The sequence below is a fragment of the Hemicordylus capensis genome, chromosome 5 (genome assembly GCF_027244095.1).
Source record: "Hemicordylus capensis ecotype Gifberg chromosome 5, rHemCap1.1.pri, whole genome shotgun sequence".
Classification (NCBI taxonomy): Eukaryota; Metazoa; Chordata; class Lepidosauria; order Squamata; family Cordylidae; genus Hemicordylus; species Hemicordylus capensis.
In genome coordinates this window covers 205,810,999-205,836,962 of record NC_069661.1, presented here as the reverse complement: position 1 = coordinate 205,836,962, position 25,964 = coordinate 205,810,999, and the positions used below count along the sequence as shown (strand labels likewise).

General features: G+C 45.3%; 1 protein-coding gene across 3 annotated transcripts in view; it reads left to right on the top strand.

Moving 5' to 3' along the window:
- Window positions 1-25,964, top strand: part of CCDC38 (coiled-coil domain containing 38) — a 70,928-nt gene that overhangs the window by 37,935 nt on the left and 7,029 nt on the right. For 2 of the 3 annotated variants that reach the window (XM_053251261.1, XM_053251260.1), the window contains exons 10-13: window positions 8,500-8,587; window positions 14,600-14,666; window positions 16,872-17,023; window positions 23,032-23,167. In XM_053251261.1, coding sequence (XP_053107236.1) covers window positions 8,500-8,587; window positions 14,600-14,666; window positions 16,872-17,023; window positions 23,032-23,167 — 443 coding nt within the window. The remainder of the gene's footprint in view (window positions 1-8,499; window positions 8,588-14,599; window positions 14,667-16,871; window positions 17,024-23,031; window positions 23,168-25,964) is intronic. The other variant, XM_053251262.1, reaches the window with a different exon arrangement.

Sequence of the window (25,964 nt, the reverse complement as noted above, 5' to 3'; positions counted from 1 at the left end):
GTCTTCTCACAAATGCCCAGATGTACCACAAGGTAGAGTTAACCTGTGTACGTGTGGAAATAAACTTTGCACCTCCACGGCAACAGCCTGCTAGATTCAGCTACCTCACTTTGGTCTTGTAGCACTTTTATAGCAGAGAATTAATTTAGAGATGGTCAGAGAGAGCACAGCAAGGGCATTCTGTGTCCCAGGCTTCTAACAGCAGCATAGTCTTTTGTTCTGCTTCTGGAGAAGACAGCCCTTGCTGTCAGTGCATTGGTACCCCATGCCCACCACCTTCCATCTGCCCATAAACCCGACAATTGTGACTGCAGTTGGTGCATACTTGTGCAGTAGGTAACAGCTTTCCTGTGTCAGGCCACTCATGTTAGGTGTGGGCAGGACAACAGTATGGGTTGTCTTATGAGGGGCATTGCTGTTTTAGGTGCATAATCACTAGTGCATTTTGTGGAGCACCACGATCTGTTGGAGGGTGCCTTGATGTGCGGAACTGATGTGCAGTGTTCTGTGGTGTATACCCGTGTTTCTGCATGGCTGGACGCCAGCTTGGCTGCAGTAGCAAGATGTGCAGCTGTAGGTGGGACTGCATCCGCAGTCCACTGTCCCCATCTTCTCACCCCTCTGACTATGGGGTGGCCACCCAGTCCCCTGACAGCAACAGAAAGCTGGAAAAAGTTTGGGTCTCTTTAAATTCTCTGAATACATCACTGTTGCAGGGCAGAATGGGAAGAGAAGGGAGGATGACAGGGATGTCGTGCTGTGGCCAAGAGAGCCACTTCATGCATAGAGCAACCACATCCCTGGGCAGGTCTGCACCACCACTTCTATGATTGCAGTTTTTAAATTGGCACGAAACTGTGGTCATGGCAGTGCCCAGGTTCAGATATAATGCTTCATCAGCCAAACCAGAAGTCTCAGTGGCAAACCTTACTGCAAACCAAAGGTTCAGATTGAAGTATGCCAAGGCAAACCGGAGATTGCTTTCAGCTCAAAACCGTGGTTGCACGCATTCAGACGTAATGGAGTTCCAACCTTTGCCCCATTTAACTCTGGTTTTGTGTTATGTCTGAATTTGGCCAGAGAGCTGCTGTGCAAAAAAAGTATGTCCTAAGCTCTACTGGGCATGCAGAACATGCTGATCTATTCTTTGGATTACAGCCATGATAATTAAACTAAGAAATTAAAAGTTCACTGCCTTGAACTGGTTATCCAAATATGCCACTTAAGGCAATTCCTCACTCTGCCCAATGGTATAGCCCACCATGAATATGGCAGGGCAAAGAATTTCCTATGTATTGTAGAAGAACAATTGGGTGCTGTGTATTTTATGTCTCCCCCCCCCCAGTACTTGTTACCAAAAAAAAATCACTTTCTATTGTGTTTGCCAGGAAAGCACCTAATTCAAGCCTGTGAATAGGGAGTTGGGGAAAGATGAACAGGAATGTCAGCAGCACACAACAGAGGGTTGGGTCAGGGTGCATGCATAACTCTGCATAACTGAGGCAGTGATTCATTAAAAAACAATAGAAAAAGATTTATGCAAATTGCCCCAAACCCATTGGGCTATGCTGCTTATAGTAATTATTTACTGTCAAATGGTTTATTTCTATTCTTTTTCACTGGTCAGAGACTGAAATAAAGATTGATTTGATTGAATTATTTACTTTCATTGTAAATGGCGGTTTTAAGTTTCTGAAGATTTCAGGTTACAGTCCGTGTTATTGTTAGCAAATCTGGGTTCTGAAGAATCTGCTTGGAACCATAATCATAAGTATAAGAAACTTTATTTGAGAACAGGGAAAACTTAGCTGAGTTGCATGCCTACAGTATTTTGAATGGAAAGAGAAATCTGTGTTTTTGGTCTGTGTGCCTAGGTGGCACAAAACTGGTGTACAGAAAGTTCATCTACATATTAATTCCCCTACAACTCTTCACTTCTAAAGGTAAAATTAGTCCTTTACTTTCTGGCTGGGAATAATACCACTGGCATTGCAATTTCCCACAGTTATGTGTAGATTCATTCCATGCAAAGTATTTTTCATGTAGTAATTGCACTGTTATTACTTATTTGTTAAGCAGGATCTTAAGGCATTGCTTTTGATCTGGATTGTGATCCATTGTATCCATAAGAACTGGGTTTCTGCGCCTGCGCAGGGACCTCCCGGGCTGACTAGCTAGCTCCTCTTTGCGCCCCGCCCGTCTGCACGTGCCTTGCAGCTTCCGTTAGAATCGACGGTTGGGGCGCCTCTCCTTCAGTTTTCTCTTGACCGCCAAAGCGCTTACACCTCTTGGCTGTTGCTCCTCAATTATTATCAAAAATTTTGACTCGGACTGTTTGACTATTCTCTACTGAGCGGATTAATTGGTTTGACTTCAGAACGAACAACGGACTTGATTTGGGACTCTGATTCTAACTTCGAAGTTTGTACAGGACGGTTTTGACTCGGAACGGCGAACGGACTTGATTACGGACTCTGCTTTGTTTGTTCCTAAGTTTGTTTACTGAATTTGACTCGGAACGGCATTTGGACAATGGAAGCTAAGAAGACATTCAAACGGTGTGAAAAGTGTCGAGCAAAGTTGCCTTCGACTGATTATCACGACGCCTGTTTGATGTGCTTAGGAGAGAATCATAACACGGCGGCATGTAAGATATGCTGCTCGTTTTCAAAACAAACTAGACAAAATAGAGCTCTCAGGCTTCGAGCTGCGTTATACGAGGAGGCACTTCGGCCGCCAACTCCTCGTCCGTCGGCGTCGATGAGTTCCGGTTCAACATCGGGAGCTTCGATGTCGAAGGAGTGCGGTGCGTCAAGCTCCCCGGGATTGGGTTCCAGTGGGTCTGCTGATAAGCAGTCTAAAACCACTGTTGACACTCTGTTTAAGAAACCAAAGGAGGTTTCCAAAAAACGGAAGCATAAGGATAGAGATCGTCATGCTTCTGAGAGGGAAGGTCGCCATCGTGAGGAGTCTCGACATCGAACTCCCTCACCGACGGCAGCACAGATTTACGACGTGGACTCGGCTGAGTCCCCTACAGCCTCGACGTCGACACCTCTGGTATCGACGGTCAGGATGGTTCCGGCTTCGACATCGACGTTAGTCTCGACGTCGACACCAGCGCCGACATCGAGATTGGACCAAGGCAGTCTGGGACAGGCGTCGACATTGGAATCGACATCGACGCCGACGCCGATATCGGCGTCGAGGCATTTGCAAGTCTCGGCATCGGAGCCTCCCATAACTGCCCAGGCGGTGTATGCCATTCCTCTGTCGGCGTCCACGGTGCCGGAGCAGATATTGAATGTGAACACTGCTCCTTCGTCGGTGTTGACGGCTTCGACATTGAGGAGGATTCCTCATCTTTTGTCACCGGCATTGACGCCGGCTCAGTCCCCCTCGACGCCGAGGACTCCGAGTCTGGCTACACACGGGGACGGACTTAGAGAACTGCTGGAGTCGAGTTCGAGTACACCCTCGGGTGCGACGTTTCGCGGCTTCCTGTCGACAGGCTTGGACGAGGGTCCTGGAGGTGGAGAGCTGGCTGATCTGCCTCATGTTGCCTCACTGACACCAGCAGTGGTCCAGGATCCAAGAACCGATGTCGGGTGCTCTACGATGCTGCAGCCAACCCATTCCTGCGGTTTCCGCCATGGGGTGCCGGATGATTATGCAGAGTTCTTGCGTTGGAAAGCGGCACAGGTAGAAATGCAACCAGTACAAGGGCTGCGGAATTTTGTGCAGGCTGGACAACTGGCTCAGCCGCTGCTGCAGTCAGAGCATGCAGACCATCAGGGGCCGTCTGTGAACTTGCCTATACAAACACCATTGGTGCAAGTTCAAACCTACCTTCCAGAGAATTCACAATTACCTGTGGTCCAGACGAGGATGCCAGAAAAACCTGCTGGGAAAAGAAAGAGGAAAGCAACACCTCCTCCTTCTGAACCATCATCTTCACCCTCTGATGACAGTGAGGACGATGAGTCGGGACCGGCCTCTGACAGAGATGATATCAGTCGTAGGTCTGACCCCCCTTCGGATGTGCCACCAAAACTATCCACCTCGCCAACTGAGGAATTGAAAGCTTACCATATCCTCATAAGGGACATCGCTGAAGCCCTGGGCATGGACGTAAGCTCTCCGGATGCGGACGTTGCTGACCCGGTCTATAATATGATGAAGCGATCTAAGACTTCGCATCCTGTTGCCCTCACCATGATTCCTGGGATAGACAAGGCTGCGAAGGTGGCATGGGACTCAGTGGGGGTCGGGGCTCCAACTTCAAAGCGCATTGAAAATTTGTATAGGGTGACTGAAGGAGAGAACTCTTACCTGTTACGTCATCCTATACCGAACTCCTTGGTTGTCAGTTGCGCTTCATCCACCAAGAGTGGACACCGTCATTCCACGCCTGCTGACAAAGAGGGGAGGAAAATGGACGTTATGGGTCGAAAGATCTATAGCACCTCCAGTTTAGCAATTCGTATTGCTAATTATGCGGCGTGTATGGCACGCTATAACCATTTACTTTGGGATGCGCTTTTACAGGATTCATCCTCTTTGTCTCCGGAGGACTTCCAATGGAGATTTAATGATGTGTACGAAAGAACAACGGCAATAACGCGCCAACAACTGAGCGCATTCAAACACTTGTCGGAGACGGAATCGAGAGCAATGGTGACGGCAGTGAGCTTGCGCAGGCATGCGTGGCTTCGCTCAGCAACCCTGCAGACAGACATGAAGGAGAAAGTCGAGTCCTTGCCATTTGACGGCAAAGGTTTATTCCATGAGGACACGGACACGTCAATGGAGACGTTAAAAAAATCTAAATTCACTGCCCGCACCTTTATGGTGCCTTCGAGCGGTTCCAGCTCAACCGCAAGGAGCCGCACTTATTATCAGAGAAAGAGTGATCGGTATCGGGACCACAAAGAATACCGAAGACAATTCAGACCTTACCAACGCGGTAAGGGCTTTAACCAAAAACAAAAAGGAAAAACAGCTCGTCAAGGCGACAAGGACGCTTCCAGCAAGAGCTTTTGACGGGACTGTTCGTCCACTGCATCAGTTTTGCAGCAGCCAATTAAGTCCAACGCTACAATCCAGGACCCACTACATCGGCCCTGTAGTTGCCAGGATCAACATCAAACTGGCAAGCCGTGCGCCAGCATGGCACAACATAACATCCGACCGGTGGGTACTGAGAATAGTGCAGACTGGATATGCGTTGGAGTTCGAGACAAGGCCTCCCTTCTCTGGACTGGTCTATACGCCGGCCACGGAGGTGTTGCGGGAGGAGGTCAAGGTGCTGCTGGAGAAACAGGCGATCACGCGGGTGCAATGGGCGAACAGACTGACCGGCTACTATTCCCGGTATTTTCAGATACCAAAGAGAGACGGTGGAATAAGAGCCATAATGGACCTGAGGGGGCTCAACCTCTTCATTCTGACCAGGAAATTCAGGATGGTGACGCTGCAGGGAATTCTGCCTCTGCTGGTGAACGAACAGTGGGCAGTTACTCTGGATCTCAAGGACGCTTATTTTCATATCGGGATACAGGAGAGTCACCGCAAGTTCCTCCGGTTTACAGTAGGGGCACAGATCTATCAATATGTGGTGCTTCCATTTGGACTTTCTACTGCGCCCAGAGTGTTCACAAAGGTGATGGCGGTGGTTGTAGCCCACCTGCGAACTCAGGGCTTGAGGCTGTATCCGTATTTAGACGATTGGCTCGTGGTGAGCCACGACAGGAGTTTACTGACCCGCCAAGTGCAGATGCTGCTAGCCTTGTTGGAGTGCCTCGGCATCAATGTGAATTGGAAGAAGTCGAGACTCGAACCCATGACTCGAGTGAACTTCATCGGAGCAGTGCTGGACTTGAAATTGGCCAGGGCGTTCTTACCTGCGGAAAGAATTACCCAAATGCACGAACTCATACGTCACTTTCAGAGGACTCCACGGCAGCCAGCGGTTCGAATCCAGCGGATGTTGGGTTTGATGGCATCATGCACCGCAACGGTGTCACACACGCGCCTCCGCATGCGCACATTGCAGCATTGGTTTCTCCACAACTTCCGACCCAATGTGGATGGCCAGAATATGCACTTGACACTACCACAACATGTCCTCGCCAGCCTGGGGTGGTGGCTAGACATGGACAATTTGGGCAAAGGAGTCGAGTTTGTGTCCAAGGAGCCCACCTCCCGGATAACGACAGATGCCTCGATGGCGGGCTGGGGTGCGCATTGCGCCAGCGTATGCGTGCAGGGGACATGGACCCAGTTGCAGAGACTTCAGCATATAAATTACTTGGAGCTATTGGCTGTGTTTCAGGGCCTAAGGGCATTCGAACCTATGATAAGGGGACGGTCAGTACAGCTGGAGTTGGACAACACGACGGCGATTGCCTACCTCAACCATCAAGGGGGGACAGTGTCACTGTCTCTTTGCCTACTTGCGAGAAAAATATGGGACTGGTGCATTCAACATTCAATTCACCCAGTGGCAATACATATAAAGGGTGTAGACAACTGCTTGGCCGACAGGCTCAGCAGGGACATCAGTTTCAACCAAAGACACGAGTGGGAAATCAACCCGATGTATCTCGACAGGGTGTTCGAGATCTGGGGGGTCCCATCGATAGACTTATTTGCCACGGTTGCCAACAAAAAGTGTGCCAATTATTGTTCGCGTGCGGGCATAGGCCAGGGATCCCTGGGGGATGCTTTTCAACGGGCCTGGAAGACGGGGCTGTTATATCTTTTTCCCCCGCTGCCGTTAATGGGCCGTGTGGTTGCGCAGATATTGCGGGACCAAACGAAATGCATACTTCTGGCCCCATGGTGGCCGCGCCAGCCGTGGTTTGCCACACTTCTGGGAATGTCTCATTCAGTGTTCCACAAGTTCCCCAGGGCTCCAAACCTGTTGCAAAGAGAACACGGAAAGGTGTTACACCCCGATGTGCACTCTCTCAAGCTGACCGCTTGGAGAATCAACTATTAAACAACATCTTACTAAACAGTAGGCGTGCGTCGACAAGACGCAGTTATGCCTGCAAGTGGAACCGCTCGGGATGTGCTACGTTACCTGACATCGCTCAAACTGAGTGGATTGGCGAATGTCTCCATTAAGCTGCATTTGGCTGCAATCTCGTCAAAGCACAGGGGATGGGATGGGTCCACGGTTTTCTCCCACCCGGAATGTAAACGTTTCCTGAAAGGTGTTAATAACCTTTACCCTCCTGTGCGCAGCCCAATGGAGCAGTGGAGTCTGTCTTTAGTACTCTCCGCCCTAACGGAGGCACCCTTTGAGCCACTGGCGACTATTCCGCTGAAGTTTCTGACTTTGAAGGTGGCATTCTTGGTAGCCATTACATCGGCTAAGAGAGTGAGCGAGATGACGGCCCTGCGGATGGATAGACCCTACACTCAATTCTATCCACACAAGGTTGTGATGCGTCTCGATCCGAGATTCCTGCCGAAGGTGGTGACAGATTTCCACTTAAATCAAGACATAGTGCTGCCAACTTTCTTCAGTAGTCCGGAGACAGACTTAGAGAAGGCCCTCCACATGTTGGACGTGCGTAGATCACTCCTATACTATTTGGAGAGAACTCATGACTTTAGGAAGAGTAAAAAGCTTTTTCTCTCCTTCCGGGGGCGTAGCAAGGGCCGTCCAATCTCTCGCCAGAGACTTGCTCACTGGCTAGTGGAACTGATTTTCCTCGCCTATAAAAGCCAGAAGATAACACCGCCAAAGACGGTTCGGGCTCACTCTACTAGGGCCTACGCAACGTCTGCGGCACATCTGTCAGGCATTAAAATGGCAGATGTCTGCCTGGCGGCGACATGGTCATCGCATCTACCATTCGTGAAGCATTATGCTTTGGATCTGCGGATGGCTAGGGAGGCGAATTTTGGAAGATCAGTGTTGAAACGTGTGTTGGCATAGCTGGGGGTCATCTGCACCCGCCTCCTTATGGGGTAGCTTGCTAAACACCCAGTTCTTATGGATACAATGGATCACAATCCAGATAAACAGGTTGCTTACCTGTAACTTATGATCTGGATGTGATCCGTTGTATTCATAAGTCCCTCCCAGCCGGCCCCGCTGCAGAATGCCTGGACTAGTGGATGCTGGTGTGTGGATCGTCATTTATATGGCTGTCTGCGAGAAATCTGAAGGAGAGGCGCCCCAACCGTCGATTCTAACGGAAGCTGCAAGGCACGTGCAGACGGGCGGGGCGCAAAGAGGAGCTAGCTAGTCAGCCCGGGAGGTCCCTGCGCAGGCGCAGAAACCCAGTTCTTATGAATACAACGGATCACATCCAGATCATAAGTTACAGGTAAGCAACCTGTTTTTGTGAGGCGCCACTCTAATTTGAATATAAGGTACTAAGAAAATAGCACAGCTGCATGGCATAATTATGCTAGATAGCTCTGGTGATGAGCATTCAAAAATATGATATATAAACTGTTTTTTAATTTCTGTCTTCAAAGGAGCTGACTATAGATTTTTTAGAAGGCAATCAAGAATAGCACTGGGCCAAAGATCATCCTCGGATAAGAGAAGAAAATCATTACCAAGGTACAGTACAAAACTTAATTGTTTGGTAAGGTACACATTGAAACATTCACATTTGAAAAAGAAATAAAACAGTGTATCTGAATAGTTAAGCACCATTAAATTATGGCCAGAAATAATTTGTTGACTTTACTCTTTAGTATAATAAATTTGTAATGTTGAAATTAGCAGTACTGTGGGATTTTAGCTTGCCTATCTGCATCTATAAAAAGGCAAGGAACCATTTTCCAAAACTCTACTGCCACATCAAAAAATGCCTTTGGAAATCCCCCCATTTTCAAAAGCAGTTGCAGGGGCAAAGCTAGCAGTGTTCTAGGGTGTTGAAGGAAAATGGGACATGGGGGGCACTGGGGCCCTAGAGGGCAAATTCCATGCTAGGGGTCATTAGGAAGGGGGTTGAAAAGAAAAATTGGTAACTAGGTGAAGAGCAGGAAACAGAAGGTAAATGGACAGTTTTCACAAGGGATGGAAGTAAGAAATGGGGTCCCCCAGGGATCTATAATGAGGCCAGTGCCTTTTAATTTATTCACATATTACCTAGTAGTTGGGGTAAGCAGCAAGGTGGCCAAATTTGCAGATGGCACTAAACAGATTGTGAGAAGCTCCAAACTGGGAGAGAGGGCAACAAAATGGCAAGTGTGGTTCAGTGTAAGTGTAAAGTGATGAACACTGGGGCAAAAAATAAATCCCAGCTTCATACACTGATGTGGACTTTACTGTCGGTGACAGACCAGGAAAGGAATCTTGGGCGCTGTGGTCGATAGGTCATTGAAAGTGTTGACAGTGTGCAGCAGCTATGAAAAAGGTAAATTCAATGTTCAGGATCATTTAGGAAGGGGATTGAAAATAAAACTGCTAATATCATAATGCCCATATAAAAATCTGTGTATGTTTCTGAACCTGCTTCTGGTTCTGGCACAGATTCTTTGGGTTCACTGTCTGGCTCTAGCTTAATGAGGGTCCATTCACATGGTTCCTCTTTCACCTGGCCTAAGTTCACTCTGGCCTAAGTTCTGGTACATCACCTCTAGTTTGCCCTTGTCTCTCATCAAAATACACAACATTGTGAATTCTGACCTCTCCATTTGCAGGAACAAGGGTTCTGTATGCCTTTTGACCAGACACAAATCCAACCAACACTCCCAGTTCACATCCGCAACTGAGTTTGGTTCTCTTGGCCTTTGGAATGTATGCATAAGCCTTTGATCCAAATACTCTGATATGGTTTAGAGATGGTTTGTGCCATGCCATAGTTCAAATGGTGTCTTGTCTGTTGCATTGGCTGGCAATCTCTTTTGCAAGTAATTTGCAGTCATCACTGCTTCTCCCCAGAATTTATTTGCTAAGCCAGCATCATGTAACATGCATCTGGTCATTTCTAGTAGATAGCGATTTCCCCCCTCTGCCATACCATTCAATTCTGGTGTATATGGGGGGAGTCATCTCATGTGAAATCCCATGTTCTTTTAGGAATGTTTTCATGTCATTTGACATGTATTCATCTCCAATGTTTTTATTTATTTGTTTGTTTGTTTGTTTGTTTGTTTGAAATATTTATACCCCACCCCTCCAGTACACTACTGCTTGGGGTAGCTCACAAGTTAAAAGTCAGGTTAGAAACCACAATCAGTATTAAATTTCAAATTATTTTAAAAGCTAAAAATTGAGAATTATAAAAACTAAAAACTAAAGAACCTGCCAGATATAACCAAAGATGGAGCATTAAAAAGCCTCTTTAAAAAGAGGTGTTTTAGTTGTTTTTTAGAAACACTGAGTGGGGGAGCATGGCGAAGCTCTTCAGGGAAGGTGTTCCAAAGCTGAGGGACCACAGCCAAAAAGGCCCTGTCTCTAGTCCCCGCCAACTGGATCTCTTAGTGGCAGGGTCATAAGAGCAGGGCCTGAGATGATGAATGGAGGGCCCTGGCAGGTTCATATGGGCGAATGCAGTCCTACAGGTACCCCAGCCCCAAGCCATGTAGAGCTTTAAAGGTCAAGACCAGCACCTTGAATCTAGCCAGAAGTGGACGGGTAACCAATGAAGTTGCACCAGGATGGGTGTGATACTCATGAAGCAACTTCCTCTCCCTCGTCCTCCTCCTCCTCCTACAAATATTTATATACCGCTCTTCAACAAAATTCTCAAAGTGGTTTTCATAGAAAAATAAATAATACATAAATAAGATGGTTACCTTCCTGTCCCCAAAGGGCTTCTACCCATGAGCATCCTTGCTGTGGCATTCTAGACCAGCTGAAGCTTCCGAACAGTCTTCAAGGGCAGCCTATGTAGAACACATTACAGTAGTCCAATCTGGATGTTAGCAACATTGTTTGACCTTAGTCTCTGAGGCTTTCTCCCAAATTTGTTATTGACCAGTGCAACATACTCTTTAAATTTCCCAAACACTTGACTTTTCTCTTTCACAGCATATACATAAGTAAATCTTGAAAAATGATCAATAAATGTAAATAGTGGTTGCCACCCAGGCTCTTTTTCAAATGGACCACAGACATCAGAATGTATAAGTTCCAGAGGATGTTGTGACTCCCTTTGTGTCTGTCCAGAAAAGCTGGGTCTTACTCCTTTATTAAGTATGCAGCACTGACATCTAGCCGTGGCTTCTTTGCATGATTCCACTTTAAAATACTTAATTAGTCCATTTTTGTCAAGCTCATTTATCACACATTTGTCTATGCACTAGTCTTTTATGCAATATGGTAGAATAATTATTGCAAGAGGCTATGAGGCTTGCCTGTTCAGCTACACAGTCCAATTGAAAAAGCCCATCTTCACGCGTATAGGCTGTCATAACTAAATCATCATCCTTGGTAATGTAGCAAACTTTGTCCTCAAAAGTTACTTTGCAACCTTTATTGACTCCATGTCCCACAGAGTTACTGTCCATATCAGGGACTAAGAGAGAATCCTGGATAAAAATCCTTTCAATCTGATCATCAGACTGCTTGCAATCCAGTTCAGCTGATCCTCTCCCTGTCGAATAAATTTTGTTTCCATTATCAAGAAAAACAGGAACTTTGTAGTTTTTGTCTAATCAATAAACAGTTCAGGGGAATTCAGAATATTTTGGGTAGCTCCAGAATCAATAATAAAATTATTCCTTTTATCCCTGGTTGCAGCCTTGTAAGTCTTGGCTCTTTGACTGCCTCTGTTTGTGTCCTGTTTCTCAAAGCCAGCATGCTGTCTGCTTCTCTGTCAGGAGAGCTTATCCTCTTTCCTCTTGTATTCACAGACTGTGTGATATCACTGTAGTCACAGTAAGCAAGTTTCTTTCCTCTGGAGTTCTTTCTACCTTTCCTGCCTCTGGACTCAAGACAATTAGCATGCAAATGCACTGCTTTGTTACAGCTAAAACAATGCTTCTGTTTGCTGTAGAAGGCTGCAGTATTGTCACCATGCTTTGGGGAATCTATTTCCCTTTGTTTAAGGCTGAAATCTGTTGCAAACCGCCCAGAGACGTAAGTTTTGGGCGGTATAATAATGTTTTAATAAATAAACAAACAAACAAACAAATAAATAAAATCTTGCAAGCAAGATTTTCCTATAAGGAAAATCATACATAACAAACAAAAGGCTGCTTGCTAGCAGAGTGCGGGAGAGGAGAGTAGGAATGAGCCTGGACCGTTCTGGAGGCCATTCTGAAGGCCTCTGGACCGGTCCGGACATGAGGGCGGTTTGGCGGTCCAGCATAGGGCAGTCCGGCAGTCCAGGGGGCTCTTTAAGGGCGGGGGAGGGTGTACTTACCCTTACCCCCCCCCCCGCACGTTCATTTTTATAAGCTTTTGGGGCGGCAGGATACCTCCCTGCCGCCCCTTCCCCCAGTCATCGGCAAAAGGCTTCAAAAAGCCTTTTGCGTGTGCGCACGCCACGTCTCCGTGACGCGCGCACGCACCTGACGCGGAGACGTGACGTGCGCGCGCGATGTGCGAACGCGCAAAAGGCTTTTTGAAGCCTTTTGCCGACGACTGGGGGAAGGGGCGGCAGGGAGATACCTTGCCGCCCCCAAAGCTTATAAAAACAAATGCGCCAGCGGGGGAAACGCGGCGGAGGGGTAAGTACACCCTCCCCTGCCCTTAAAGAGCCCCCCACACCTGTGCTGGATCGCAGCTCTGCGGTTCCGTGCACATCCCTAGAGGAGAGCTGGTCTTGTGGTAGCAAGCATAACTTGTCCCGCTAGCTAAGCAGGGTCCACCCTGGTTGCATTTGAATGCGAGACTGCATGTGAGCACTGTAAGATATTCCCCTTAGGGGATGGAGCCACTCTGGGAAGAGTATCTAGGCTCAAAGTTTGCTCTCTGGCATCTCCAAGATAGGGCTGAGAGAGATTCCTGCCTGCAACCTTGGAGAAGCTGCTGGCAATCTGTGTTGACAATACTGAGCTAGATAGACTAATGGTCTGACTCGGTATATGGCAGCTTCCTATGCTCCTATGTACAGTTTACAATTCAAGCTTATTATCTGAAACTTCTAATGCCAGTTTTACACCACCATAACTCTAAGGCAAAGATCTCAGAATCAAACCAATTAACACTTGCTCATCCAAAATAGTTCGATGTTGTTTAAGTAATCTGTGAATCTCCTGCATTCCATTTATATGCATTCATTCATTCATTTTTATTCTATTTCTACACCACCCTTCCAAAAATGGCTCAGGGTGGTTTACACAGAGAAATAATAAATAAACAAGATGGATCCCTGTCCCCAAAGAGCTCACAATCTAAAAAGAAATATAAGATAGACACCAGCAACAGTCACTGGAGGTACTGTGCTGGGGGTGGATAGGGCCAGTTACTCTCCCCCTGCTAAATAAAGAGAATCCCCATTTTAAAAGGTGCCTCTTTGCCAAGTTAGCAGGGGTTTATTCTAAATTGATTTATTGGTGAAGTACATTTGAGATAGGAAAGACTTATCTGTCAGCTACCTAATGAATAGGGAGGGAGGGAAATGTTTCCATCTTCTCTCTAGGAGGAAAGGTGGAGGACTGACTCACTACAGGAAGTACCTGAGGAGTCAAAGCAGGGGTCATAGAGTTGAGCAAGCAGGGACAGGTAAGGAGATCCTCACTAGCTACCTCTACTCCCAATGCCCCTAGTGGTCATTAGGCTAGGTAGATGCACTGGAACTCCATCTCCAACAACTATCTCAGGGTGAGAAGCTGCTTCTGATCTGAGCAACTGGTAAGTGGCGGTTGGCAGGAGGAGTGTAGCACCACCAGGGATGGGGAGTGTAGCAAGCTACTGGGAGGGATCAGAGTGTGTGTGTGTGTGTGTGTGTGTGTGTGTGTGTGTGTGTGTGTGTGTGACGGGGTGTGTGTTACCCATCTGAACAAGGCCCCTTTTCCCCTTGCTATGCGACTGGCAGATTGCAATATGGTATGGAGAGCTCCTGTTCGTGCGCAAAGCACCTTTGGGCCTGTGGAAATAACTACATGGTTTCAGACTGTGACATCTGATACAAAAGAAAATTCTGATGAGTGGCACAGCATTGGTCAACAGCTTTATGTTAACTGTTTAAAGAAGGCTAAAAATTCATTGTCATCCATGGTGATGGTAGAACAAAAAAACCAAAAAAAATTATCAAAGTGAAGAAAATAATTAGAAATGAAATAAGATGGTTTTCTGTCCCCAAAGGACTCTCAATCTAAAAGAAAATACCAGGAAGACACCAGCAAGAAACAGTGGAAGGATGCAGTGCTGGAGCTGGATAGAGATGATTGCTCTCTCTCTCTGCTAAACATAAGGGAAACTCCACTTTAAATGGTGCCTCTTTGCCCAGTTAGCAGGGCTAACTGAAAAAATAATATAAACTAAATTCTTCCAGTCCCTGCTCAGTCAGGTTCATTACTGCTGTTTCTTCTAGCCCAAGGAGTGTCCATTGCAAGTAATTATGTCCCTATCTTGCTGAGCGCAACATATTTTCCTCCTTGCCATTGAGCAATGACTTGGCAAACTTGAGTGTGTAAATGCATCTCTGAATGAGAATTTCCCCTTTTATAACAGCTATCCAAGTGAAAGAAGCATCGGTTCAGAGGATGAATATTCCTTGGATGATATAAACAGTGATGAGGTATCAAATTAATCTTTGTTAAGTATATTGTTCTATAAAAATGAGGCCTTTTTATTTTTTGCTCAATTATATCACATCTTCAGAACCTCTGGGCCAAATCATATGCTTGGATGCAGTCACTGGCTGGAGGCATGTGACTCTGTTGTGTGGATGGTATTCCACTTTTCACATGGACTCCTGCATTCGCTTTATGCATTTATGGATTTTATCTCACTTTTGAAGTGAAAGGGGTGGAGGTACCAAGTGCTCCGAGGAGCTGCCCATGTGGGTGACGCAGCTCCCTAGATTATTTACATCTTAATCTTCCCTTTACATTGTCAAACTATCAGTGAGCTGCACATCTGTGACATATTGAACCGAGGATTCCTTGAATGTTACAAATAGCATGTCACAAAGAGCAGCTGTCTTTTAATGGTGGGCACACCACAGGTAAGCCATTCTATACACAGTTTATATATTCAATTAGGAATACCCTGGTTTTGGGAAAGGAAAATAAGTCTCTCTTGCTAGGTTAGCCCCCAAGACTTTCAGCTAGCTTCTTTGTAATCTGAACTACATTATTCTAGTAATTTCTTGATCAAAATAGTAGGGCTTCATGAGTAGACTAAATATTCCATAATAATCCAATACAGGCCATATCTATTTAACAAACATTGCTTTATAAATAAGGATTCAAAATAACCTGAGAGTTAGGCATTTGGATTTCAAAATATACTTTTTTAGGTGGGGTTTTCTGGGGTTTTTTTGCACTGTCCTCCCACCAAGGCTTTATCAGATAGTTAATATTTATTGGTGTTACACTTGTATAGATGTTGCTTGCACTTATATAGATGTGGCTATAAACATGGTTCAACCATATCCAAAACCAGTCAGGAAAATATTTGCAGGAACCAGAGTAATATCTAGGACACATGAGGGTGTATTGAAATACATACTCGTTCTGAAAATACATGCGGGTGTATTGGAATACACACTAGTTCTCAATGTGCCTATTTCTGGGGAAACTGAGCAAAATAGCAGACTGGGGCAGGTTGGATCAGCTCACCTTCCCATGCAAAATCATGTCCTTAGCTCAGCTCCTTGGTATTATGGTCTCCCTCTAGAGCCTGGCTATCTTCTCCTGGAATGTACAAATTTCCTATATTTAATGTGGTACCTGAGTTCTAATTAAAATGTACAGATTGGGTAATGGTCAATTCTGGTACACTTCCTCTGGGAACCATTAGGAGAAAGATCCAATAGAAACCTTTTCCCTCATCCTAGGTTATCAGGACAGAAGTAGTAGCAGCAGCAGCATTTTGGTACATGACCAGAACAACAACAAAACAGCAGCAGCAATATAACTGAAATTAACATAAATTAAAATTAACATGAAGTAAAAATTCCACTAGTCCATAACCAACTAAATTATTATAACTGACTGATTAGTAATATCCAGCTTAAATAGATCTTGTATAATCTTACAAACTGCAGCACAAAATTGGTATAAATTTCCAAATTTAGACCAGAAAGTAACAAGGTAACACAAAAACCTTCAGAATATCCAAGGTATAAGGCTATAAGTGAAGTGATAAGTGACCCCTGTAATTCTCTGTAAAGAGAACAGTTCAAGAAAACATGCTCAGTAGTTTCAATAACACAAGAGCCACTCAGGACAAAAGAAATACACATTTTATCACTGCTAATATTTATCTGGTACCCAGCAATAAGTATAAAGGGACTGGATATCCTCATTTTCAGACTTTAAAAGTAGATCAAAAGGAAGTGTTTGAAGAGATAATTACTGGCAAACACAAGACAGATTACATTGACTTCCAAAAAAGCAAAGGGCTAATTTGCACTATCTTTTCTACTTTTTTCACCAGTCTTGGCCATAGTGTATTCTGTACAATATGAAAGGGAGATGTAGGTCTGTGAATATGCCGTGGACACATGGCAGGAAGCTTTAGTCAACTACATACTCACCCCTCTGTCTTCACACACTCATCTCCTTTTGACACTTTATAGTGTCCCCACATGTAGCAAACCTGTCTTCTACATAACATGTGGATTGGTCTTAATTTGGCCAAATATATTAATATTTTGCTGATATAAATTTAACTTTTATCTCCAGTTCAGCAATTTTCCAAGTTTTAGATTTTTATCAAGAAATATTTGCAACTGATTTTCAGCTACATTGATTTGGCATCCTTTCTTCTGCACTAGGAGCCATATATCTGTTTCAAACACCCACAAGAGTTACTTCAGATATTCACACAACTTGAGGAACAAAATCTGTCATTGTTTCAGACCATTCAGGATATTAGTGCAACACTGGAAGACAATCAGCAGAGAGATCTCCTTATTACAGAGGAAAGGTAAGTTATCTAGAAGATGGTATGACTCTTCTGCTTGCTCATCCTCCTCAGTGGCTACTATTACTAGTCATGATGGCTATATACTACCTCCAAGATCAGAGGAATGATGCCTGACTATATCAGTTCCTGGGGACCAACAACTGGAGAGGGCTGCTGCTTTCAGTCCCTCCTTGTGGGGGGCTTCCTGGATGCACCTGTTTGGGCCCTGTGGGAAATAAGATGCTGCACTTGATGGATCATTGGTCTGGCCCAGAAGGGCTGCTCTTATGTGCTTGGGCTTACACTTCTGATCCTCACTCTTCCTCAGGCACAAGGTAGGGCTCTTTGTCCAAATATTACTACTACTACGACTACTTTATTTAATGTCAATAGTGTGTTGATACTATGGTAGTCGCTATGCAGAACAGAGAGTTAGCTTTATCCTTGCCCATATATTTAGACTAGGCAGAGAGGACAGAACTTGATAAAACACAGGTAAATCCTATTTGTAGCAGAAAACTGACAGTTCTGTGCTGATGAGATAGGCTTTAGGAAGAGATTTGAAAGAGGAGAGGGAAACTGATTGGGAGGTTTGGAATGGGGGGTTCCAGGCAGGGGAGAGGGGGCCCGTGTTCATCCCTCTCTCTGGTGGCCCCCCCGAGTGAGAGAGATAATGAAGAAAATAGGGAGGGGTGGAGCTGAAGGGTCCTCAGGAGCTGGGGGCCCATGTTCTTTGAACCCTTTCGCTCAATTATAGCTATGCCCCTGGTTCCAGGGATATGTTCTGTGCCAGTTAACTGTTTTTGACATACACAGGCATATACATGCGCGCACACACACACACACTGCTTCCTGTTGGAGCATGCCTGCATAACATACATTTGTGTTCATGTGTAGTTTGGCCCTGTTTGTACCATTGTTGCAGCACCTCAAGCATAGGCGTGGTTTTTGATGGTTTGTAACCTCAGACTTCTGCTTTGGCTGGTCTTATACTTCCTGTTTTGCCCTGCAAAGCTTCGACCTTTGAGGTGATCCATTTTCCCTCACAACATAGGTTCTGCACCTGCGTAGTAAGCCTTGCGGAAGAATTAAAAGCTCCATGAGGTGCTCTTTGGCTCCAACGAATCGCGCGCATGGCGTGACTTATTTTTGGCGGAAGAGCACCTTTCTCAGTTCCTTTCTGACTGCTACACTGCTTGCATCAGGAAGGATTAGCTCCTCTTCCTCATTCCTTATCTGTTTCATTGTTTGATTTTCAGTTTGACTTTTGTTGGAAATTCTCTGTGGTGAGAGAATCCCCTTCTCATTATAGCAGAGTGCACAGAGGCACAACACAGCGGATTAGTTAAGCATGCGTGTGTGCTGAGAGTAAAGTAAATTGGAGCCAATTCATAGTTTCAAATCAATATAAAAGGCATTTATTAAGGAACTCCAGTCTAGAAAGGAAAGTGAGGAGTTAGGATCTCTAATCTATCTATCTAGCTGGATGCAGATGGATTCTGCATCTTCTCTGCACATATGGTGCAGGGATAGAGACTTGCCATGTTGCAAGGTAGGAGGCCAGGAGGGAAGAGAGAGAGGAAGGAGGAAGCTGAATCCCTAAGAGTAGCAATCTACATTTCAAAGGGATAGCATCAGAGCAGTGGAGAAGTGATAACCAATGTCTTGACGCTCTAGCCCTCTGACTTACTAGTCTGTCCTCCACTGTCTGAGGCAAAGAGACAGCGCAAAGTCCTTTAACTTCCAACACTTTGGACCATAGGTGGATTGACCTTTTTGCTGCCCTTTTACCTTTTTTAAAAAACACCGCTCTCAGTGGCAGCAGGGGCTGCAGGGTGGAGGGTGAGGGTGAAGTTTTCCCTTTTGCCCTCTAAAGAACGCCACTCCCATCGGTGGGATGGGCGCAGTAGTGGCTGCAGGGAGGGAGGAGGAGAGAGTTCCCCCTTTTACCTTTAAAAACTCCGCAGCTGCATGGAGGGATGAAGGGGTGGCAGCGAGCTCCTTCGAGCTCCCCTCCTCGAAGTGACTGCACAGCCTCTCGGCCCCTCTCTCCATGCTGAGGAAGGCTGAATACGTGCTGCACAGCAGAGAGGCCGTGCAGTCACTTTGAGGAGGGGAGCTCGAAGGAGCAGCTCACCGGCCCCCCCATTTGTTTATGCAAAGGACACAACGTGAATGCTTGTAAAATTTGTTTGGCCTTCTTGAGGCAAACCAAGAAAAGCCAGGAACCGCATTTGAGGGTGGCTCTCTATGAAACTTCACTTTGAAACTTCACGCTGAGTCCAGTGCCAAACTATCCGAGTCCCTCGATGAACGGCTTTGATGTCAACCAACAAATGCTAATCAAGACCGAGAGTGACTTCAGGGTCTGCTGATAACCACCCTTCAGGATTAAGGATAGCTTCAACATCAGCTATCATACCTACATCTCGAGATCCTCCTCAGAGAGCACAGAGACTCGATTTTCAAGGAGTCTATGATGCTTGATATCGAAGCCCAATGTCGATGCCACAAAAAGCACAAGTGGAAACTATCAGGATTGGCGGGATCATCAAGTCCAAACTGTCACAGCAGATCATCAACCTCTTTGATATTGATCAAATTGAAGCATCCTTCAATGACAACATCGAAGATATTCCCTCATGCCCCCCGCATTCGACCATGCAAGGGGGGTGTACTGGGGATCTGTCGCTTTGACATCACAAATGATGCCAAGATCAGGTCCAACATTGACTCTCATCACTCCTACTTCTCTTTTGTATTAAACATCGACATTGCCTCACCCGACATCTACCACTGGCATTCCGTCCATAACTACAGTGCCAATGTGGACGATATCATCTACAACAACCCCACTGAAGACTACGTCTTGAGTGCCTTCACCAATAGTCAACTTTTCACCCGCTTGGTCTCCAACCCATTTTTTACACAGGTCTTTAAGTAAGGAAGGGAACCAATCTTCCAGGGAGGTCACAAGTCCACCTCCAGAAACCTGGAATCTTTACTGGGATCTACCACTAGCACCCCATTGGGTTCAACCTTCAAAAGTTTTTCCTTGCACAGCCTGGACAGGGATAATAATTTCCTTCTCATCCTTAACATAAGAACATAAGAATAGCTCTGATGGATCAGGCCGAAGGCCCATCTAGTCCAGCATCCTGTTTCACACAGTGGTTCACCCACCAGATGCTGCTGGAAGCCACAGGCAGTTGAGGGCATGCCCTCCCTCCTGCTGTTACTCCCCTGCAACTAGAACTCAGAGGCATCTTGCCTTTGAGGCTTGAGGTGGCCTATAGCCCTCAGACTAGTAGCCATTAACTAGTAGACCTCTCCTCCATGAAGTTATCCAAACCCCTCTTAAAGCCATCCAGGTTGTTGGCTGTCACCACATCTTGTGGCAGAGAATTCCACAAGTTGACTATGTGTTGTATGAAACAGTACTTCCATTTGTTGGTCCTAGATTTCCTGGCAATCAATTTCATGGGATGACCGCGGTTCTAGTGTTATATGAGAGGGAGAAGAATTTCTCTCTATCCACTTTCTCCACACAATGCATTATTTTATAGACCTCTATCATGTCTCCCCACAGTTGTCTTTTTTCTAAACTAAATTGCCCCAGGTGATGTAGCCTTGTCTCATAAGAAAGGTGCTCTAGGCCCCTGTCATCTTGGTTGTCCTCTTCTGCACCTTTTCCAGTTCAACAATGTCCTTTCTTAGATGTGGTATCCAGAAGTGTATGCAGTACTCCAGGTGTAGCCGCACCATAGTTTTGTATAAGGGCATTATAATATTAGCCGTTCTATTTTTCAACCCCCTTCCTAATGATCCCTAGCATGGAATTGGCCTTTTTCACAGCTGCCGCACATTGAGTCGACACTTTCAACGAGCTGGCCATCACAACCCCAAGATCCCTCTCCTGGTCAGTCACTGACAGCTCAGATCCCATCAGCGTTTACTTGAAGTTGGAGGTTTTTGTCCCAATGTGCATCACTTTACACTCCAACATTGAACCACATTTGCCACTTTGTCACCCACTCACCTGGTTTGGAGAGATCATTTTGGAGCTCCTCACAATACATTTTGGATTTCACCACCCGAACGAGTTTGGTATTATCTGCAAATTTGGCCACCTCGCTGCTTACCCCTACTTCTGGATCATTTATGAATAAATTAAAAAGCACCAGTCCCAGTACAGATCCCTGGGGGACCCCACTTCTTATTTCCCTCCATTGTGAAAACTCTCCATTTATCTCTTCCCTCTGTTTCCTGTCTTTCAACCAGTTAGCCATCCACAAATGTACCCTCATCCCATGATTACTAAGTTTCCTCAGGAGTCTTTGATGAGGAACTTTGTTGAAAGCTTTTTGGAAGTCCAAGTATGCTATGTCAACTAGATCGCCTTGATCCACACACTTGTTTACACTCAAAGAACTCCAAAAGGTCCTTGGAGGCAGCTCTTTCATCATTCCACTCCACATTTTGCCTCCATGACCCATCAACCATAGTGTCCAACTCATGGTGAATGTGAGCGACTTTATCCTCAAAGTTCTGTGCAAAAGCATCACAGCCTGTTACCGAGGGTTCTAATGTATCTTGCCCAGGGCCAGATTTCAAAAGGCCCCACACCACCCAGAAGAGTCCTGCAGGATAACATTGAGAGGATGCAATGGTGGATGAAAAGAAGTGTTTCTTCTGTTCCATCACAAAGTAGGCTCAAGAATGAGTACTAACCTATGTTCACTCAGATTCACCCCGATTTTTCCTCCACTTATGTTCCAACCATCTCCCAGCTTGCTTCATCGCCCTCAGTTCATATGTATACCAAGGTGCTGCACAGGCTCTGCTTTGCGGGACAAGGCACTTGGGAGTAATCACGTCGACTGCCCGAGCCACCTCTCCATTCCAGAGAGCAACTAGAGCTCTAGTAAAGATTACAAGAAATCCTTTAAATATATGCCCAAGCGTCAGTATAATCCAAGGCACAAGCAACAGCAAAGAACCAAGCCTTAGGACCAGTCCAAGCAGACTGTATGATGCTTTGCCAACAGAAATATCTCAGAAGCTTCTACTATTCATCTTGCTCCTTTCTGCCACACTTGGTTTCACATAACATCAGGTGCCTGGGTGTTGTCCATAATATACTCCATTGAATCCCCGTGTTCACCCACTCAACTCTTACCTTAGCAGAAGAGGTACAGTCCTTGCTAGAAGAAGGGGTGATACAGCTTGTTTCCCCAGATGAATGGGGGAAGGGCTTTTTTTGAGATATTTCCAGGTGCCCATATGGGATGGAGGCCTCCATCCCATCATGGACCTTCACAACTTAAACACATAAAAGCTATAAAGTTCTGGATGACCTCCTTGCAGACCATTCTTCCTCAACTAATGGAGGAGTGATTTGTGACATTAGATCTTAAGGATGCCTACTTCCATGTGAAGATATAGCTGGGGCAAAGGAATTACTTGCATTTCACACTAGGACAGCAAAGTTACCAATATGCAGTCCTTCCATTTGGACTCTGCACAGCAACCCAAGTCTTCACGAAGTGTGTCAGCACCATTGTGACTCATCTCAGGACATGGGGAGTTTCAATTTACCTTTACTTGAATGAATGACTGGCTACCAACATCAGACCACAAAGAAACGCTAGTCTCTGAGGTTCAGTACACACTGGACCTGCTAGCGGATTTAGTTCTGAAAACACATGGGGGTGTATTGAAATGCACACTAGTCCATAGTAACTCGTGGTAAAACTTGCACAAACCCTGAGAAATCTGTCTCCCCCAACCTACCCACTCCCACAATGGAATTATAGTTCCCGGGAGAGAGGGAATTCTCATTAAACCCATTTGCCTGTGTGTCTGTGTCTGTCTTGCTTTGCCTGCTTGCGTGAAGCAGCCAGACTATAGGACATTTTTGAGCTATCTGGAATGCATGCTAAACTATCAGTTGTGGTTTATTATAGAAAACTAATCTATTGATTTATTATTAAGGCTGGTCATAACTTGTTATAGCCTTATTGTTATAGGGAAGAAATAATAAAGAACCTGATAGATGAAAAGGAAGCTCTTATAACTGCTTGCATCAAAGAAGAGGAGAAAAGTGTGGAATTGGCATTAAAAGCCAAGGTGTTTTCTTCAGGAGAATATAATTCATCAGACATGGTAATGCTATATGTATAAACCTTCTTCATAACAATAGTTCTCATGATTTTAATAAGCTACAGTAACGACTGAGCACTACCACCCCACCGGGAACTACCACCCACCACACTCCGCTCTAGGACACCCCTTTCCCCCCGACGTGAAGCTATACATTTGCTGCAATCCTCATTATTCCCTATGAGGAATTCCAAAATACTTTTAAAATTCACCAATAATCTGAGGAGTGTCTGATTGCCTTTGGCTTTTGCGGATGGTAGGCACCCCTGGGGGCCTACAACCCACCCCACTTTTGTGCCCCTAGATGCTCCACAATAGGGGATATAGGCTGGTTCGGATCCCATTATACCTTATGAGAAAAATAATTAAAATATTTCAAATATTCATAAAAAATCATAGGGGTGTCCAATTGCTTTGGGGTTTGGGTGGTTGTTGGCACCCATGGGTGCTCCACAATAGGGAATAATGGGCTGTTTCGAGTCCCATTATACCCTATGAGAAAAAAATAAATTTCAAAAATTCATAAAAAATCGTATGAATGTCCGATTACTTTGGGGTTTGGGTGGTAGGTACCCGTGGGTGCCAGCTACCACCCCACCCACTTTTGGAGGTTCAAAACGGTTAGAATTCGAACTGAACTGGGAGTTCAAATAAAACCAAAACCGAACCACCCCCTCCTGGTTCGAATTCGAACTGAACCGCGCAAACCAGTTTTGTGCACATCCCTACTCAAGAAGGCCCCATTCTGAATGCATGTGTGCACAAACTGCCTTGATACTCCCACAAAACTCATTCCACACACAGATGAAAAGAATTAGAGAACACTGGTGCAGCCATAGGAATGGGCTGTTTATTTTTTTAGGGACCTCCCAGAAAAGTCTTGATTATCAAACTGGAAGACAGAGTGAAAGATTTAAAATAAATTATTTCTACCCTTTTAGTCTATACATGCCAAAAACCTGGTACATTGGCTGTTCAAGTTCTGCAGTGAATTATTCTATACACATCACTAGCTGAACATCACATCCTCCCTGCAAATAAACTGTTGTGACAATACACATCCCAAACCACATAAAATGCCATAACACTTACTCAAGACACTAAATCATATTGCTTAGATAATTGCATGTTACAACTGCATTCAATTTTTTTTTTTGGTGGGGGGGGATCTGAATTAAATTGAAATTGTACTAGCATGTAGTGATAGCCCACATGATTAAAAAGCAACCACCAGCTCTAATATGTGAAGAGGACGCCTGGCAACAGTCTCGATGCTTCATTCTTTGCAAACTAAAGATCTTAAGATCAGAGCATGTACAGCAACCTTTTATTAATTGGGATCATCCTTTATGATAGTAGCACATAAGGGACAGACACAGACAAGAAATATAATAGAGGCATTAGCTCAAAGTAGTAAAAATTCTTCAGAACTTTGTAGCTCCTAGAGGCTTTACAGACAGGGCTTTTTTAAAGAATCTCCTCTGGAATGGAGTGTCCCAGTCCACATATTATCTGGATTTACCCCGAAGTCCCTGTGGGCTGTCAGGGACCAGGACAGACAGGACTCTGTTTCCCCCCGAATGGAGGCTGTGCATTCTGGCTTAGCCCAAAGTATGTCCGGCTTTAAACAATCCTCTAGTTTCAGTGGCTTGAGGCGGGGGGGTTCTGTTATGCCCCGCAATTTCTCTGTGATGTGTGGGGTGACCACACCAGTAATTCAGCATTTTCCACAACTCAGTGAAGGGGAGTTTAATAGCTGTTTTGGATATGGTCTGCTCGAAGTGATTTGCAATTGCAAGCGCTGGTGGAGAGGAGGTGTTGTTGCAGATTGGTGGTACTCTGTGGAGGGAGTCCAGAGGGGGAGGGGGGAATTCCTAAGTTAAACGCAAAGTGCAAAATGTGGGTCTTCCTGTGTTTTACATAGGCTTTAGATATGCAGAATGGATGTAACCTGAGCCCTTTTTTGTCTGAGCTGATTCCACTAGGTGTGTAGGGTGGGGGGACATGAGATGATGAAGGCATTCACTCACAAAGGCAAGGGTTAAGTGTCCTGCAGTTTGATCCAGCTGCTTGGCAACTTGTCATGCTGTTCTTCCGCTCTTAGCTGTCAAACTAAAAGAAAAACTCTCTCGCCTGCTCTTCTGAGATGTGATTTGTGATTGGTTGGAGGAAAAACCCAGAGCAAGGAAGTGGGAATGCACAGGAAAAATATCTGCCAGGATGTACTAGGGAGTGCAGGGAGGAGCCAGCGGCTATGTGAATTGTCAGTTTAATCCCCCGAATTAAACATCTTGCGAATCTGCTGCAAAGCAGATTCGCTCTTCCGATACCCTGCAGCATGAAGCTATGTGTGAATAACTCCCTGAAGAATGGTCTGCTATCTTACTGCTTGCTCTTTTAGCTTACTGTTCACCTTTATAAATTGTCGGAGATTACTGTGCCTGTTACAGAGTCACAATATTCCATATGATTCCTTGAATATCTAAATGAAATGTTTAGTTAATACTGTATAGCAGGTAAACAGTAAGTCACCATAGAGAACATCTGCAAGTCTATATGACTATAATATTGTTAAAAAGATTATTTGGTACTTTGAACTTTTTCACTGTGAAGAAGTTTCAAACCTTCAAAATAAATTAGGTGATTTAATAAATGTATGTTGCACCTTCATTGAATTTACTCCTCCTTGACTTGCAGCTGTAAATCGATTTATATAATTGATGCTTTTGAATCTATACACTTTAGTCAGCCTATGTTGTCTAAAGTTGCCTTGTGGACCCTATCATTGCATCTGCATCAC